The 17708-nt window shown below is 32.7% G+C and overlaps 2 protein-coding genes across 5 annotated transcripts in view; one reads left to right on the forward strand and one right to left on the reverse strand.

The window, feature by feature from the left end:
* The window catches only part of PRKN (parkin RBR E3 ubiquitin protein ligase), a 1990036-nt gene extending 1982281 nt beyond the window's left edge, over nucleotides 1-7755 (reverse strand). The window contains exon 1 of one of the 2 annotated variants that reach the window (XM_007484868.2): nucleotides 7411-7755. In XM_007484868.2, the coding sequence (XP_007484930.1) occupies nucleotides 7411-7417 (7 nt within the window). In that variant the 5' untranslated portion in view covers nucleotides 7418-7755. Of the gene's footprint in view, nucleotides 1-7391 lie in introns of both variants that reach the window. The other variant, XM_056814364.1, reaches the window with a different exon arrangement.
* Nucleotides 7637-17708, forward strand: part of PACRG (parkin coregulated) — a 632164-nt gene continuing 622092 nt past the window's right edge. Inside the window, exon 1 of one of the 3 annotated variants that reach the window (XM_001371541.3) lies at nucleotides 7637-8260. In XM_001371541.3, coding sequence (XP_001371578.1) covers nucleotides 8105-8260 — 156 coding nt within the window. In that variant the 5' untranslated portion in view covers nucleotides 7637-8104. The remainder of the gene's footprint in view (nucleotides 8261-17708) is intronic. The other 2 variants (XM_056814368.1, XM_007484866.3) reach the window with 2 other exon arrangements.

Below are 17708 nucleotides of genomic sequence, written 5' to 3' on the forward strand. Positions count from 1 at the left end.
ACCCTCATCCCAGTATCCTTCCTCTCCTCTGAACTTATGGAGCATTTAGAGTATGGTCTATTCATTTGACATTTACCATATACCACCTTTCACCATTAATCATTTTTATGCTGAAGCATGTGTGTTAGAAAGGAATACTTTAAGGGTAAGTGTAGGTGAAAATAGAACTAGTTATACAACTGACTGTGAAAACCAAGGGTGAGGAATATGAAAAGTATGAACCTCAATGCAAGGAGCTTGTAAAAATAATGACTTGGTTATTAAATGCTAAACAAATGGTTTTTAAGCTGAGTTGTTTTTCTCCTCTCTCTTTGTCTCTGTCTGTCTCTGTCTCTGTCCCTGTCTCCCTCTCCCCAATCCCTTTTTGTATCCTGTGCAAACCTGTTATTTTGGAGATGATGAAGGGTGCTATGTGTGGCTAGCAGTAGTTGGATGATTCATTGATGCCCATATTTTACATACCTCAGTTCTTGACTATCAAGAGTATAGGTACTAATCATAGCAACCTCTGGAGTGTCACAATCTCTTTTCTAACTAGATTGAAAACTCCTTGAAAGTAGGAATTGATATATGTGTATTTCCCCACACAATCCCTAAAATTGTGCTCTTTATAAACACTCAAATACCCAGTGATTATTTCTGTACAGTAGAATGACATATGTTTTTTATTCCTCTTTCAAAATTGAGTCATCCTGATTTGCCTTGTTCTGGCAGTGGTACCAATATTTTTCATTCAGGAAGAACTCTTGAGTATTCTCTAACTTTCCCCTCTCCACTTATATAACTAAATTGTTACCTAGAATATCAAGTCTACCATCATGATATTTGTGAGTACATAAGCTCCTTGAGGATTGCTATGTCTTAATTATTTTGTATCCCCTTCCTTTCAGTACCTAGCACAATGTCCCGTACCTTTGTTTACCAAAAATATGGACATTTCACATCAGTACAATGCCTACATAATTTTAAAAGATTATTATTTAACATAGTAGGATTATAAAGTAATAAAAATATTTGATATTATATGTCACATTATTCATTTACCTTGACCCTTTAAAACATTCTATAAAGTAAAATAGAGTATATGACATGGCAAACTAAAGCATAAATCAGGTGACTATCAGATAAGTCTTAGTTACAACATTTAAAGATTCAGATATAGATAAACTCTAGATAACCATAAACATAAAATCTCTGTTAAATTCGCATTAAAATGGCAGTTTTCATTAAGTATTAAGTTACAAAGGCTAAACAAATAGAAGGTAAGGAACTAATTACATCGGTCAAAGTATTTTAAAAGTTAGCATAAGTTATTTTTCACAGATTTTCTCTTAATGAATAGGAAGCATTTCAAATTCAGAAGAAAAGTTTTTTTGCGTATGAAAAATCATTTGGAGGCAGACGTACCTTATCATGGCATGACAAAAAATATATTGCAACCTAAAGACTCATACGGTAATGTTTTGGTCACTTCTATGATTAATAATAACATCTATATGACACATATATGTAATTTCCATATTAAGATTTACAAAACACTTTATATTATCTAATTTGATCCTCATAACAACCCTAACAGGTAGGTACTATTCTAAGAAAACTGAAGCTGAGAAAAGCTAAGTGACTTGCCTAAAGTCATACAGTTAATAAATATTTGAGGCTCTATTTGAACTTGGGTTTTCTGACTCCAAGCTCATCCAGCCCTCTATCCACTGTGCCCTCTGGCTTCCTCAAAGCAGGGCAGCTAACAAATGTCATAAAGCAAAAGGGCTTCAAAAATCCTTAGGGAAAAAACGTTTAAAATTATAAAGACCACTAAGTTATTTTAGCTACCAGCTCATTTATTGACATCAATAGAATTGAGCCTGAAGATACAACTCTGCTACATCTGGATAAGACCTTCTATGCTAAAGGTTATCACAACTTATTTTGTGGCACAATTGTATACCTTTTTCAATACAATTTTCTAAATCCTAAACTGTGGAAAATGACAGATATAGCAAGTTTGTCTATGAATTTTTTTGTGTGGCATGGCAAGCAGCAGTTAGACTTTTCATTCAACCACTACATACTAAATTTTAGGAATTAATACTCTTCTTTTCAAGATGCCAAAAAAATGCCAACTTGAAAACAATTGGATTTTATAACATGATGAACATGGAAAGATGTATTGCATGACAGCAGTATATAACCTACATTCTTGGAGAAGGGGTAAGGGAAAGAACATGAACTGTAAAATGTCAGAAAATTATTATTTAAAATTCTACCAACATGTTTAGGAAACAATCTTAATAATTTTAAAAGAAAACAAATGGGGAAATAAATTATTTTCCCCTCCTTACAAATAAGTTGGTAAATTTCTGGAATTAGCTTTAATTATCAATATATATACACATATCCCTCCTTTAAATATTTAAGCAAAGTATACCTTAATATACACAGCAAAGAATGCCTTCACACCTGACGTTAGATTTTAAGCTAGTCTTCTTTTTTATACATTTAAAACTACAGTGAAGACCTTGTTGAAAGAAATGTATAAGAAAATACTTTCTATTGTGGGCAGAAGAGATTTATTATCTAAACAATTTCATTTTTCTGAGTCATTTTTTTCTTCAAGTTTTCTGCCCTGATTTATTTTTTAAAGCATTGCTTCAAACCCTATACTGTCCTTCTCACAAAAGCACAATTTTTCACTGACTAGTAAAAATTTTGTTTTTGTAACATTGATGGGTCAGAGCATTTAAAACATCAATCACAGTCCAAGGAAGAACTGTAACTAACTGCATTTAAAACCGACTCCAGAATAGATCAGAAAACTGTGTCCAAAAAGCAATCCTGGTTCTAAGAAGGCAGTTATGAGCAATAAAAACATTTCTCCTATGAAATGGGTATATAAAAGTTTGTATCAGGGACTTAAAGTTAGGTTTGGAAGACAGACTGGTCTCCATGGCACTTTAACCCAATATAAAGCCAAATGACACAAAGCATAAAGAATCATTCTTGATTATTAAGTAGCAAGGGTGTCACTGGCAGTGTCAGAAATTAGAGATTATCCTATGGAACAATGGAAAATACAACTTTGCCTAAATTTATCTCAGTACCAGGAGCATTCCTCTTTCTAGAATACCAACTCATATTTTACCTGTTTTAATTCTATCCTCTCCCATGATTCTGGAATCATTTGATTCATGTCAACTGAAGACATGGCATTTTTCAAGTTTCTGATTTGTTTTTTGTTTTTTAATATCTTTAACTGTCTAGGTGTTTTACATGGAATAGGTTTAAAAAAAAACTCAAATGAGACCCAGAAAAAGAAATATGTTGGAAAATAAAGTTTTTTAAAGGATAGCTATGAAATTACTTGGTTTGAAGAAATAAAATGCTGAAGCACATCTTTTAAGTACAAATATGCTCTATTTTAAGAAAAGCAATATGTAAAGAGTTATGACAGAGTAGATGGTCAGTGTGCTGAGGATAAAAAGGGGAAAAAAACCACTTAAACTGAAGCACTGATTTTTACATTAGAAATGAAAATGAGATGTTGGACTGGGTTATCTTTAACTGTTGTGAAGTCACTCAACATTAAAACCCATTTTTCTGAAATTAGGTTTTTATCTATTTTGGGGAGTTTAAATGTTGTCTTTCCTAAAAGCAAGGAATAAATTAAATATCTGAAATTCACTTCCTAAATATTATGTGAGACAAGTATGTTACTATTTATTTAACGTGTACATAGCCTAACATTTTAATGTTAACAACTCATAATAAATTTGTATTTTTTCAAAGGAATTAGTATAGAAAATTTAAAGACAGGGCACATTGGCACAGATATTTAAGGGTCTGAGGCCACAGTTGCATAATTGTCATTGGTAGAGCTTCAAGTATGCACAATGCATGTCAGGATTTTTTTTTTACCTCTTTGATTTGCAATAGGTGAAGGTCACAATGCTTCTTTGGGCTTTAACATTTAATCACAAATAAACAAACTTGTCTGCCAGACTTAGTATCTCCGCACTACCTAATTATCAAAATCCAAATTTTTCAATAAGAAGGAATTAGAATGAATTTAGTGAACTTTCAACTACACTGCCCCTATATTAGGTGAATGAATTTTGGATTTAATTGTTTACATTGTGTTTTAAACTGCCTATGTACTTTTAAAAATATAACTTGAAACTAAAAGATACAATCTATTTTTATGGGAATAAACATTGCAATTAAAATGTAATTTTTTAAAAACATGCAGAATTAGATCCTAAAAGAGATTTTTTAAAAGCATAACATATACATGAAGTCTTAGATAAATTCTTAAATGTAATGATCAAATAACAGTAAAATCACAAAATGATTTTTCTTCTAATAAAACTATTCAGATACATTATAACTAACATTTAAAGTCTAGGTTTCACATTCTACCATCTGATGCCTTCTTGGCTTTATATGTGTGTGTGTGTCATTTCAAAATAATTCACATCAATGCTGCAAAGTGCTTTCCCCACAACAACCCTAAAAGACAGATACTAAGAATAATATTGATATTTTACAGATGTGGACCCCTTAATTCAGAAAAGTTAAATCATTTACTCAGAATCAAAAGTAAATTTCAAGACCAGGATTCAACTCAGGTCTCAGAACTCTAATTCTATTACTTCCCTCCTCCTTTCTGGTGCTTAATAATTTATTTTCCATTGTTATGATTAAAAAAACCTTCCAAAGCCCTATTCTGAGACATTGGAATCAGTCATTGGTGAGGGTTATAAAAATCATCTAATCAAAGCATCAAATATAGTATTTCCCAAGACACTCTAGGATGTGTTTTATTCAAGTAATATTTTTATAATCACTTCTTACTTGATAATTTGTGATTAAATGGAGCCTTAAGAATGAAGGCATATATAATTATCTTATAATAATTATATATTTATGTGTATATAAGTATTTAAAATATAAATTTACATGGCTATTTCCAAACTTGTTGATATTTCTTACTTCAAGGTCCTGAAATTTCATTGATTGGACCTCCCTTCATTAATACTTATCAAAACCCTTCTATGAGTTGTATTTTAAATTTTGATCTCATAGGATCACAGATGTAGAGCTTGAAGGAACCTCAGAGATAATCTAGCCCAATTCATGTCATTTGCATCTGAGGAAATTGAGGTCCAGTTGACTTTTTTTTTTTAAACCCCTATCTTCCATCTTAGAATCAATACTGGTTTTAAGGCAGAGGAGTGGTAAGGGCTAGGCAATAGAGGAGGTTAAGAAACTTGCCTTGGGTCACACAGCTAGAAAGTGTCTAAGGTCAAATTTGAACCCAAGATCTGGAGTCTCTAGATCTGCCCCTCAATCTACTGAGACACCTAGCAGCTCTTCTCACTTGACTTACCCTAAGTAAGTAGCAAAGCCATGATTCCCAGGTTCTCTGACTTCAAATCCAACATTTTTTTCCACTGGGTGATGATTCAATCTTAGCCTCTGGCCAAATAAATATGATCACTGTATAACCAACCTTCTGGCATGGAAAGGATGGTCTCCAGAATAGAGATAAACAGTCTGATATTAAGCCATATTCAGAATACTTTTGGCTTGTTACAATTTACCAGAGCAGTTGTTCAGCTGGTCAGTTTGCCTTTACCAGCCATTACCAGTGGATGATTACATCCACTGAAATATGAAGTAGTGGAGCCAAATGGAAAAAAAAAAATTCTAATAAAAAGGCACAAAGCATTTATACCAATCTATATCCAAATTCAGATATTGTCCAAAGTATAATTAACCAAGTAATTCAAATCTTCCCAATTAATGCACTAATATATTTTTATCTCATCAATTCCTTATTTGAATTTTATTATAAATGATTATTCTTAGTTAGTTTGTTTTTTGTTTATTTTGCATTTGTAAAGGCTTGCATGTTGCTGAATTGATCTGTAAAACACCAACTTAACTTATGTGCTGGCTCCTGCTAGCTTCAAAACCATGGGAGTAACTTTATTTTTCTGGTTTTCTATAAAACAGGATATTCATATTAACATTATCTACTTCCCAAGGTAGTAGTGGGGCAAGTGTTTTGTTAACTCTACAGAATCATATAAAAGTGTGTTATTATTAGTATTTTTCAAACATTAATTTCCATGGGTTATTAACTAAAAGCAATACCACTCTAGAAGGGAGTAAGAAAAGGACACAATTTTGAAACTCAAAATAGTCCATTTCTACATATTCCTTAGGGAATGTGATACTATTTCTTCAGTAATAGGAAGAATATCCTTTTACATTGTATCATTAATTTATAACAAAATTAAAATGTTTAAGAAGTAATTGCTTCTCTAAAAATAAACCACCAGACATAAACAAAGAAATGCTTTTTGAACATTTTATGGATGCCTCCAAATAGTCACATGCAGCCACTAAAGATACTGTGTCAGTAATACTCATTGTGTCAACAATATCCAAAAACCAATTCCATAAAACTCTGAACATTGGCTGTGACAAGTCTTTTTGATAGTCTCATAAAGATGGTCCTAAGCATATGTCTTTCCATTGATTTTCACGAACAAATTTATAGGACTTAAAAAACAAACAACTTGTTCAAACAAACAACTTGTTCACTTTTTGCCTCATGACACTAAGAAAACCTCAACAACAACAATAAAATTGTTTTGTTTTGTTTTTTTAAAGCTGTTTTCCATTTCCATTGATCACAAGATCAATGTTGGATCTCTCATTTTTGTCCCTCATCGAACTCTTATGTAGGGTTTTAAGAAAAACAAACCAAGAACTTTAAGAAGTTTAAAAACCACTTTGGAACAACCCTTCTCATCACAACTGACATCATCACATCACTTTCACTTCCGGCTTCTGAGTCTCCCTGGGATAGTCAAAAGGTTGCTTACTGACAGAATAATGGGGGAGGGGGGAATCAAGCATGGTACAGGCAGCCAAGTTAAGAAAGATGACTGAAGAAAGGTAGGCATGAGAAAAACTAAGGGCACCTTCACAAACCTCAACAGTTTTTATGGGTTTGCGGGGTTTGAGGAGGGAGGGATGAATTTCCAGTGAGTACTTTTAAGGTAACTTTCTTTAGATGGTCTCTGGTTGGAGGGGAAGAGAGTTGTCCCACACATGGGGAGGGAAGAACGGGCTCACCATCTGCCTCTCTGCAGAGGAGGGCTGAAGGGGGTACACTCTGGTCCTCAGGTGGGGAAGGGAAAACAGAGGCCACAATAAATACATATCCTGGCATCCATCCGCTGGGAAAGACATTGCTCTGGGTTACACAGAGGATCCCTCACCTAGACCCAGATTGTCCTTGACAATGACCAGAAGTGTCTAACACCTGCGTAGGGAACCAGCACGTGGTAGAGAAGGGGAGAGGCAGAAAGCAGCTGTACCTGGAGGACACCCACGTACCTATCATGGTGACAGGGCAGGTGGTGACTCTAAGAACAGGCGGAGGGGGCTTAACACAGGCTCAGAGGCCCGCCCCAAGGCCCAGCACTCGCCTCCTACGACCAGCGTATCCAGCTTTAAAGCCCTCGGATCCCTCCTCCCTCCTTCCCCTCCCCCACCCCTCCCCTTTCCCTGAAAGGGAGGGGTAAAGAAGGAGGTGACGCGCACGCGTACTCCTCCGCGCAGATTCCTGGGGCTTCCTGGGAGATGTAGTGCGGAACCTGCTGCTCATTTTCCAATCCTCCCCTCCCCTCCACCCCTACCTCGCCTCGCCTCGCCCCGCCCCCGTCCCGAGGCCTTTTGCGGGCTCTTGGCCTCGAATATATACGTCACTGGGAGGCTGTTCAGCTGCGATGTTGATACGTTGCCTAGCAACCTCGCTGCGCACCTTTGGAAGCCTGTTGCAGCTGCAGAATACGGTCCTGCCCCCCTTTCTGCCCCTCCCCTCCCCCAAACTCCCTCTTCACCTTGGAGCTGCCAAACAGCTGGAACGAGGAGCAAACCGGGGCAGGACCTGGAGGGTTTAATTTATTACCATTACAGGGCCGTTTTTACTCCCCGTAACCCCACTCCGGCTGTGTCCCTTCCTCCCTCTCCTCCACCTCCCAGTCATTCTTAAAGCACTGGATGTGGGAACAAGACATTTCCTAGGAAGATGGTGGCAGAAAAAGACACCCTGAATCTAAATAAAAGTCCAGAGAAGATGATGAAGAGGACCAAACTACAACCGCAACAGTCGCTCCCGGTGCACCAGCCGCACTCCCTGGTTTCTGACGGCTTCACTGTCAAAGCCATGATGAAAAATTCAGTCGTAAGTGATATCTCCTCCATTCAATGTACACACTCCGAATCAGACAGGGTACAGGAAGATACAGGTGGACAGGTTGTCGTCATCCGGAAAGGTCTGGGGCAAGTGAAATGCTGTGCCCAGCATACTGTTATAGCAACAGAAATAATATTTTGATTTATAAGCACTTCCCGAAGATCTCATCTGATAGCTTTTAGGGCACTCAACATCCTCCTCCAGCAGCTGGCCTAAGTGAGAAAGATTTCCTTTCCTTGTCCCCACCCCTCACCAAATTCAAGAACCTTCACTTCATGAATTCTGAGTTTTTTTTATAAATCTCTCATAAATATCAAATCCTCACAAATTCACTCACCTAACAGATAAATATTCCAAACAAAAACTTTAGACAGGCTATAAACCTTTTTCTCCATTAAATATAGTGTCTGAAATACATAAACTAATACACCATTAAAAACAGCCAACCCCCCTCCAAGGTCTCTTAAAAACTGGCTATCCTGCTAGCTTTTTACCAAATTTATAGCCCCCCATAATACTATATTCGTTCTCTTTAGAAATAAAATAATCTTAATAGCAACAAAAAAAAAAGACCAGGAATGTAATACAAAGAGAAAATAGCAAAACAAAGAGTACATACATGACTCCTTTAATAAGCCTAATTAATAAATTATATTTCTTGATAAATGGCTTTTAATTAGCATAACATAAATTTACCAAATAATTGGGAATGGATCTTTAAGTAATATAGCTTTCAAAAATGTGTAACTTACACTGGTAGAATCTGATTTGTTTTACTCTAAATATCTTTTTTCTAATGTCACATTAAACATATACTTACTTATATATGCATATGTATGTCTCTATACATATGCACATAGCCATCCATTTTCTTAATACTTATATGGTATGCTTAACCTGTATGTCTATACCATAGTTATATAGTAAATGAGATGGCTACCTTTTGGATCAGACTATTGTGATGTTATATAGTCTCTCATTCTGGAAGTCTATGTGTATGTCTGTGTCTGTGTCTGTGTCTGTATATATATTTATATATATATATATATATATATATATAATAGGGGTATAGAAGAACAAAAAAATTTCTGTTCATGAAAACTTCCTTCTTTTAGTTATAGTTCCAGCAAAAATTATACACAAAGACAATATTATGCCAACACAGTACAGAATTCATTACAATCAGAAGGATGATTTTTTCTTTTATCTAATGTTGATCATAACCTATTTTACTAGTTTACCTGAATTTTATGAGACCATATAAAACATTTTTCTGTCTTCTCTTAATTAAATTCTTTTACACTCATTACAAAGTCATAATGCATCTATATTTATTAGATCTTTTGTTATTTAGCATAACCTCATCTAAAGAGTCTATGGCCTACTAAAGTCACAGTTGTTGAAAGCAGCACATTCATGTTTTTATTTCTCACAAAGGTAACTATATCTTCAAATAACATTTCCTTTGGAGAAGATTTCTTATAAATACCTTTGTTGTAAAAGATAAGCATCTTCCTTTATTTCATTATTTCTTTAATAAGTCCCCAAAGTGAGTCTGAAAACATGGGTCATTTGTTGTTATTCCTTTTGTTGGAAAGCAACATTTTCTGTGCATAACAAAATACAAAAGATTTTATCTAAAAATAATAGAAAAGATAAATAAAATTAAGGGAAGTAACATGTGCCAGCAACTTGTAGTAGGAGCATGAACTATTAGGGTGAGACTGCAGTGAAAAGACCTTCTGCATTTCTCTGGCATTTATAACTATTTCCTCAGCAGCACAGAGCTTCCCATCATTCTGAAGTTATTAACTCCAAAGAGTTTCTTTTCCAAGGTTTATTTTCAGTCAATGAATGGAATACATCTAGCATCAATTGTCCTTAAGCATTGTCACAATGTGATGACAATATAAAATTTCCAGAAACTTCCATACTTTAGCTTACCTCAGATTCTGTCAGATATTTCAGTTTTTAAATGTCACAATTACAAAGTTCCACATTAAAAATATGTAGCAATTATCCTAAAGGGTTACTATGGAAACTCTTGATGTTCCTTTTAGAGTGTTTTGGCCATATAGATATAAATCTGATCACAATCATAGAATCAAACATATGGGCTGTATAGGAGGAAATACTTTCTATGTAATCGAATCCAATAAGAGAACATGAAGGTTTTGTAAAATTAAACAGTATAATTTACTGTTTTATAATATGATTTATGCATATAGTAAAAGAGGATATATGCAAATATACCATGAATATAAATATACTATAAATATAAATTATATGAATGATAAATCAATGAACTTCTTTAATTTTTCTTGAATAGGAATTTCTTAACTTCCATGGCAGTTTTTAGTTGTTCCTGAGTCCCAGGAACTCTTTATTATACTTTAAGGAAGACACAATGTCATGAAGTCAGGATATATGTCTTTAATTCATTATTCTATCATATTTTCCTGAAAGTAGAGGTGAGAGAAAAAAAATATGCCATGTAAATAAAATGGATGATTTCATACATTTTCTTCTTTCCACTTAAACCAATATATACCAATATGACATGTATAGATGCCTTTTTTAAGAGTAGGTTTAAGGAAGATGCTGCATGATACTACAAGGAGATACTGCATGATATCTAGGCTTTGTGTTAGGGTAAGTCTCCATTTGCTTTCTAGCTGAATTAAAATGGTGTCAGATTAATAGACAAGTATAGCAAGGAAAAGGAAAAATTTCTTACCAGCTTCCCCTTCAAATACAGTAAATTTCTTAACTCCTGACATGTCAGTGGTGTTTCCCTAATTTCTTCACTTCCCAGAGATCCTGACAATGATCCTTGGGTATATACGGTATTTTTTTCATAAACTTCATTCACATACCTATGTTTTGGTATCTTTGAGAATTATCATTAGGTGAAAACACAAGGAAAAAAATCTGATTCATTCTCATCCAACTTTTTATATTTTCTTGGCCTAACTGAGTTAAAAACCTGCCCTCATGATCTTGATTGAACTCTTAAAAAAAGTTTCTTCTCTGGGTGTTGTGTAACCAGAAATATATAGATATCACTGTAGAACATCAAAATTCTAATTATATTAAATCTGTTTTCATCAAAACTATTCTCCATACTTATGTAAACTAGTGTTAGAAAGATTTAATAGAGATCCAAAAGCAAATGTATGAGTTCATGGTGATGTTTGCTCTATCTCATTTTTTTGCTAGGGAAAAAAAAAAACCAAAAACCTCCTTTGTGGCTAATCCAATTTGATGCCCAAGAGATTTAAAAATTGTGTTGCTTCTAGTGGATATATTTATTTTAGTTAATTTCAAACACTAATTCCACTTTCATCCTCATCAATGCCAATGACATTTCCTTACATGGAATATCAATGAGGTATTGAAAGACTAAACTGTATTTCCACTGTCGTCCTTAGAGAAAATCATAACGTAAAATCTCCAGAATATGTATCTCATGTACATCTATTTACTGTTGTCTAGTAGTAAATGTAATTGTTGTCAAGATAATCTGGTTTAGGTAGTTCTTGGGAAAAGCTCTCCAGAAATTAATTTTCTCAATTGCTTTTTACCAGTTGATGAGATTACTTGTAGTCTTCCATCTATTCCCTCCTTTATCAAATGAGATTGTACCCTAAATACATGTTGCTGTGTTCCTCCATTTGGCAAGAGAAGAGTACACGTTAATTTACTAAGATTTCTGCTTTCTTTTGGCTTCCTTGTTATAAGGACGATTTTGTTTCTTTTAACTTTTTTAAGGACTGGTGTCTTTGCTTTCAGAAAAAAATAGTTTTATTTTTTCCATATTTTTAAGATTGAGAACTTGTTTAGTTTGTATAGATTGTAGTATAGTCGCACATTTTAATATTTTTTCAGAATTATGCACAGATGATTTTCCAAGAAAATTATTGATATGTTTTTGTTTTAATACTAGAGATATTTTTAAAACAATCACAATCCCTCTATTATTACCTGAATATTGTGTTTATTCATTTGTTAAGAGAAATAGGGTATAGGTTATTTAACTTTGATAATATGATATTGAAATTAACTTTATTTTTGAAATTTTAGTGCCTTTTAATATTAACTTTTCAACATTGTTGATTTTTTTCAAATATGAATATATATATATATATATATAGTCTTCTTGGCTCTAATTCACTATCATTTTCTATAACTAATGAATTTTTCTGAATTATTTATATTTATCATGCCTTATGATATAAAAATATTCCAATGTATTCATATACTATAATTTTTTGAGCCAATTACTATTGACCAGATTGTTTTTAGTTTCTTATTTTTATAAAAATGGCTAAGAAAACTTTTGTACATTAAAGCCTTTTTCTAGGTGCCAGATTTCCTGGAAGCCTTTTACAATATTAAAATCTACAAATCAAAAAGATTTGAACCATTTAATACTTTTATCATTTTATCTTAAATTTTTTCTAGAATGAGCACATTAACATTACTACTAACATTGAATTAACATATGTCTTCTTAAAAGTAACTCTACTTATGTTTTCCCATCTTTTTTCATTTTTTCCCTAATGAAGGTCAGGTAATATGTTAGGGGTTGTTTCAATGTGCACTTCTATGAATAGTATTAATTTTTATAATTATATCCATTTGTTATTTATAGATTGCATTTCTCTTTTTGAAAACAGCTTATTAATATTCTTTGATCAAGTGTCTATTGGGAAATAGCCATTAGTTATTCAAATCAATTAAAATATATTTTAATATACTTTTACCAAAGACATTTAAAACAACTATTTTCCAAATATTTGTCTTTTCTTCTGTTTCCAATTATTTTGTGTTAAAACACTTATAATTTTCTATAATCAAGAATTTAGATTTTGTTTTTATGATTTTTCCCTTTTACTTGGTTATTAATTTTGTTAAATTTGCTAATGATACGAAATTCTATTCTCTAAATATTTTTATTGTGACTTTCTGAATTTAGTTTTTTTAACCATTTGAAATTTGATATGTTATATATTTTTGGTACTGGATTTTTTCTGGTCTTTTTCACCCTAGTTTTCCCATTTATTCTTATAAAAATAAACTATTCCTTTGTCTTTATGTATTAAGATTTATGAATATTAGTTTTTTAGATGCATTTGTTTCTCGAATGTGTCAATCTAAGTTTTTCTTATTTAATTTATTCCAATATTGTCCTTCTCTACATTTAAAAAATCTACTATCAGAGGTTTTTTTTTTTTTTCATTTTTAGTATAACTACTATTGGTAACATTGATCAAGATTTGGTAATATCTAATCTCTTTCTTCCATGTTTCTCTTCATAATAAACCTTGATATTTTTGACTCTTTAGTCCTTTACGATTAATATTTATTTTGTTGTCTAATTAAAATCTCACTTTGGTAGTTTGTTTACTATAGGAGGAAATCTCATAGAGTAATAAGTAGTAGTATCAGTATTGCCAAATTAGCATAGCATAGCACATTGGGAACATTAAATGTCTCCAATTATGTCAATTTATTTATTTTAAAATGGTTTCATAATAAGTCATACAAAATTTATAGGTATCTTGGTAGGTCAAGATGAGTATTTTATGCATTTTATTATTATATTGAATTTAATTTCTCTTATCCTTTCCTTTGGGATGGTATTAATAACATATCATTAAGGTGAAATACTTTGTGGGTGTATTTTTTTTATATTGCTACTATTGTAGATGTGTGAAATATATTGACTATCATCTTTTTTAACAAACCATCATATAACCAACTAATATAATTTTTTCCTTTGATGACTCTTATTATATAAGTTTTTTTCTTGTCATTTTATTAGTGCCAACATTTCAAAATTATGTATAAACTGAGGCACAGACTCCATGAAATTTAGGTCTCTCTTTCCTCTAAGAGGGAACAAACACCCCAGGCCTCTGTGACACACAAGACACCTAGTCCCTTTGTCCCCCAAGTGGAAGATTTTCCCAGAGACACTATAAAAAAGTAAAGCCCTATCAGAATGAAATCTCTCTATAAAAAGGGGATACTAGAAAGATACCATCATTTAAATCAAGATAATTTTTATCAAGCAAGGATATATATGTGCCTGTAGAACAAATTACCAAGGAGTTCAATGCAAAAGCAGAAATGGGATGATGATCCAGGTTGGGGTTAGGGCTGGTATGCATGGAAAATTCCCAGAGCAGGGTGATGGAGTCCCAGGTGCAAGGGGAAACAAAGACTGGTAAATTTGGGGGGTTGCAATAACACATTCTTTAGCATGATAAATTAACATGAAGTATACAGGTACCTAGGCTTATAATAATACAAATAGCACACAGTACAAAGTATCCATGAACAGGTACCTCATAAATGATAACAGTAAACAGTTCCAAAAATGACTCAAGCTTACAGTGAATTAATGTTTTTGTTTTGAGAATTGCAAAGACACTTGGTTATTTCATACTAGAGACCATAAAAGCTGGTATGGAATAGAACTGGCTAGTTCCCCAGAACATTAGGGAGACCCAAGTCCAACTGAGTATCCCAAGATTGAAAGAGATGGTTTCCAGTGCTTATTCCATTCCAGGCTATTTAGATCATGATTTCAAAGACACTTTCTCCAAATCATTCTCAGTCCACAGTTACTCTCCACATCACTGACATAGCAGAGCAATTTGAGCATATCCATATCGAGATAATTTGCCCAAACAAAATATAATAGTAGTTATAATGGACAATCTTGTTTTACATATAATAATATTTACAATGGACAATCTTGTTTTACCCGTTTTATTGGGTGTTTAGTCTTTCTCCAGTACAAGTATTGCTAGTTCTTTATTACAAATAGTTTTAGTCATTTTAAGGGAAAGTAATTTTATTTCCAAGCTACTATTGTTATTAACCTTAATTAGGAATTCTTTGGTAAAATATTTTCCTCCCTCTATTACTTTGTCACAATTTTTGTTGTTACTATTTTTGTTCTTAAAAGGACTGAGTATTTTTATATTTTTTTTCTCTTAATGCTGACCCATTCTTTGATTCTTAGTATAAATTCTACTTGATTAGAAATCAAATTCTTGAATATATATTTGTAGCTTTTGGATGTTGAGTATTTAATATTTTGAATCACTAAAGATTTTTTTATTTGCTTATAGGTTTCATTCTCTGTTATGTCTTTCTCTAGTTAGAATATCAGCAACATAATTGCATAGGGAAAGAAGTTTGATAAGGTCCCTTCTTGTCCTGATGAGGGGTTTTCTGAGACTCAAATGATCTAATAGATGTAAAAAAAGGTTGCAAAACTGAAAGTACTTGATAAGTGTCAATTAGACATTATCATTATCAGAGTCTTTGTTATTATCCTATTGTCAAGAGGTTGGTGATAACTTCATTCCTGGAGCCTTCTATAACCCTCCTAATGAGCTTAAAGCAAGGGTTGTAGAGCAACACAGGGATGTGCTGGTAAATGTTTAACAACAGGGCTGGGTAAGGGGGAGGGGGTAAAATAGAGAAGCAATGAACATATATACATTTTAAAAATTAATCTGTTATTAGCAATTTTAAAGTCTATGCAACTACAAAACAATCCCTGATTTTTAGTGAATATTGATTTATAAGGTGTAAAAGCTCACACAGAATACTTAAAAATTGGGAGAGCTGGTTATAGCATATACTGCTGGTTTTGACTGTTTGATAGCATAGAAATTCTTTTTTTAGTTAATTGTTAGAATTTTATAGATATCTGTATACATTTTTAAAATTTTCTTTGTAGTTTTGCTCTTAAAATGTATTATTTCTGTTTAAATTCTCCTTCTAAAACTGGATTTTTTAGATTCCCTATTTCCTGTTTTTTATCTTATTAAATTCATCATTGTAATTTAGAATTTTCATATAATTGGACAGACAAACTTCTTTTACCCATCTCTTTTCCCCTCTCCATTACTTGTGAATTCTTTATTTAATTTTGGTAATTTTGTAATTTTTTATCTCTTCAATATAGTTTTAATTGTATTAAAGGAAAGTCATTTTTTCCTAAACTGCTATCATGTTGTCAACATAAGTGGGGGATATATTCTTTTTTTTTTTAAACCCTTACCTTCCATCTTGGAATCAATACTGTGTATTGGCTCCAAGGCAGAAAAGTGGTAAGGGCTAGGCAATGGAGGTCAAGTGATTTGCCCAGGGTCACACAGCTAGGAAGTGTCTGAGGCCAGATTTGAACATCCTGTCTCTAGGCCTGGCTCTCAATCCACTGAGCTACCCAGCTGCCCCCGAGGGATATATTCTTAATCTGATCGCTTAATGCTATAATGATTTTTAATTTAATATTTAAAAATTTGACATTGTTTTTATTTTTTCAATTATTTCTCTTCAGTTTTGGTTATCTCATTTTTATTTTCAAAATAATTATTTTATTCTTATTTTGGGATTACTATTTTATTGACTATTGTTTGATCTAGGAGTTAACCTAATTTAGTCTTAAAGAATGTTATTCGGTCTTTATGTTACATCTTGTGCTTTATTTATTTTTAATTAATAGAATTTATTTCCAAGTATCTCAGCTCCTCTATCCCCTCCTCTGACCATAGGAAACATTGTCAGGCAGACATCATTTATTTTCAATGATTCTTATTACCAATAAAGTTTCTGAATGCTTTGGGCACACTGTCTTTAAAAAAGTTCTAATTACCTTTATAATTTATCACTTAATCTATGACATCTTCTTATTAACTGGATATGACAATTTCAAATGATTAGATAATCAATGTGCCTCAAGTTACCCCCCTCTACAGGACTTTAATACTTAGCTCTGCCCACTCTTAAACCCCCTTGTCCTTTCAAATACTATTCATAAAGTAATATATATATTATGTATATATATATTATGTATATATTATATATAATATATATATATATAGAGAGAGAGATATGAATAGTATATGAACAGGGATTGTTTTATACAGGAGATTTCATTAGTTTTGTTTTTTCTTAAGTTAAAAAAATCAGTAAGTAGAATAGGTAGCCACTAACATTACTTAATATTTTGATTATGTGATTAGGTTTAAAATTGGAATACTCCTTTTACACAATTTAGGCCAACTATAACATTTTATTCTTGAGAAAATGGTGGCCCAGAGGCATTAAGTTTGACTCATGTATAGTCACACATGTACTAAGTGACAAAACCAGGGTGTGAACTTGGGTTCTATGATTCCATATCCAGCATTCTTCCCCATTATACCATTGATTTTTCAGTTTATGTTTACTATAATCATGTTGCATCTATTACTTTAATAAGAATATGCTTTTAAACTTACCTTTTTCTGTTCTTTAAACGTAAATGAATTTTAATGCTTAAAAGTATGACTTATTCTCCTTTCTCACACTTTTTTGACCTTGACCTGAGTTTGTCTGTGTGGGGGACTCCCTCGTACGGAAATTCCCT

Source organism: Monodelphis domestica, chromosome 2 (genome assembly GCF_027887165.1).
Source record: "Monodelphis domestica isolate mMonDom1 chromosome 2, mMonDom1.pri, whole genome shotgun sequence".
Lineage (NCBI taxonomy): Eukaryota > Metazoa > Chordata > Mammalia > Didelphimorphia > Didelphidae > Monodelphis > Monodelphis domestica.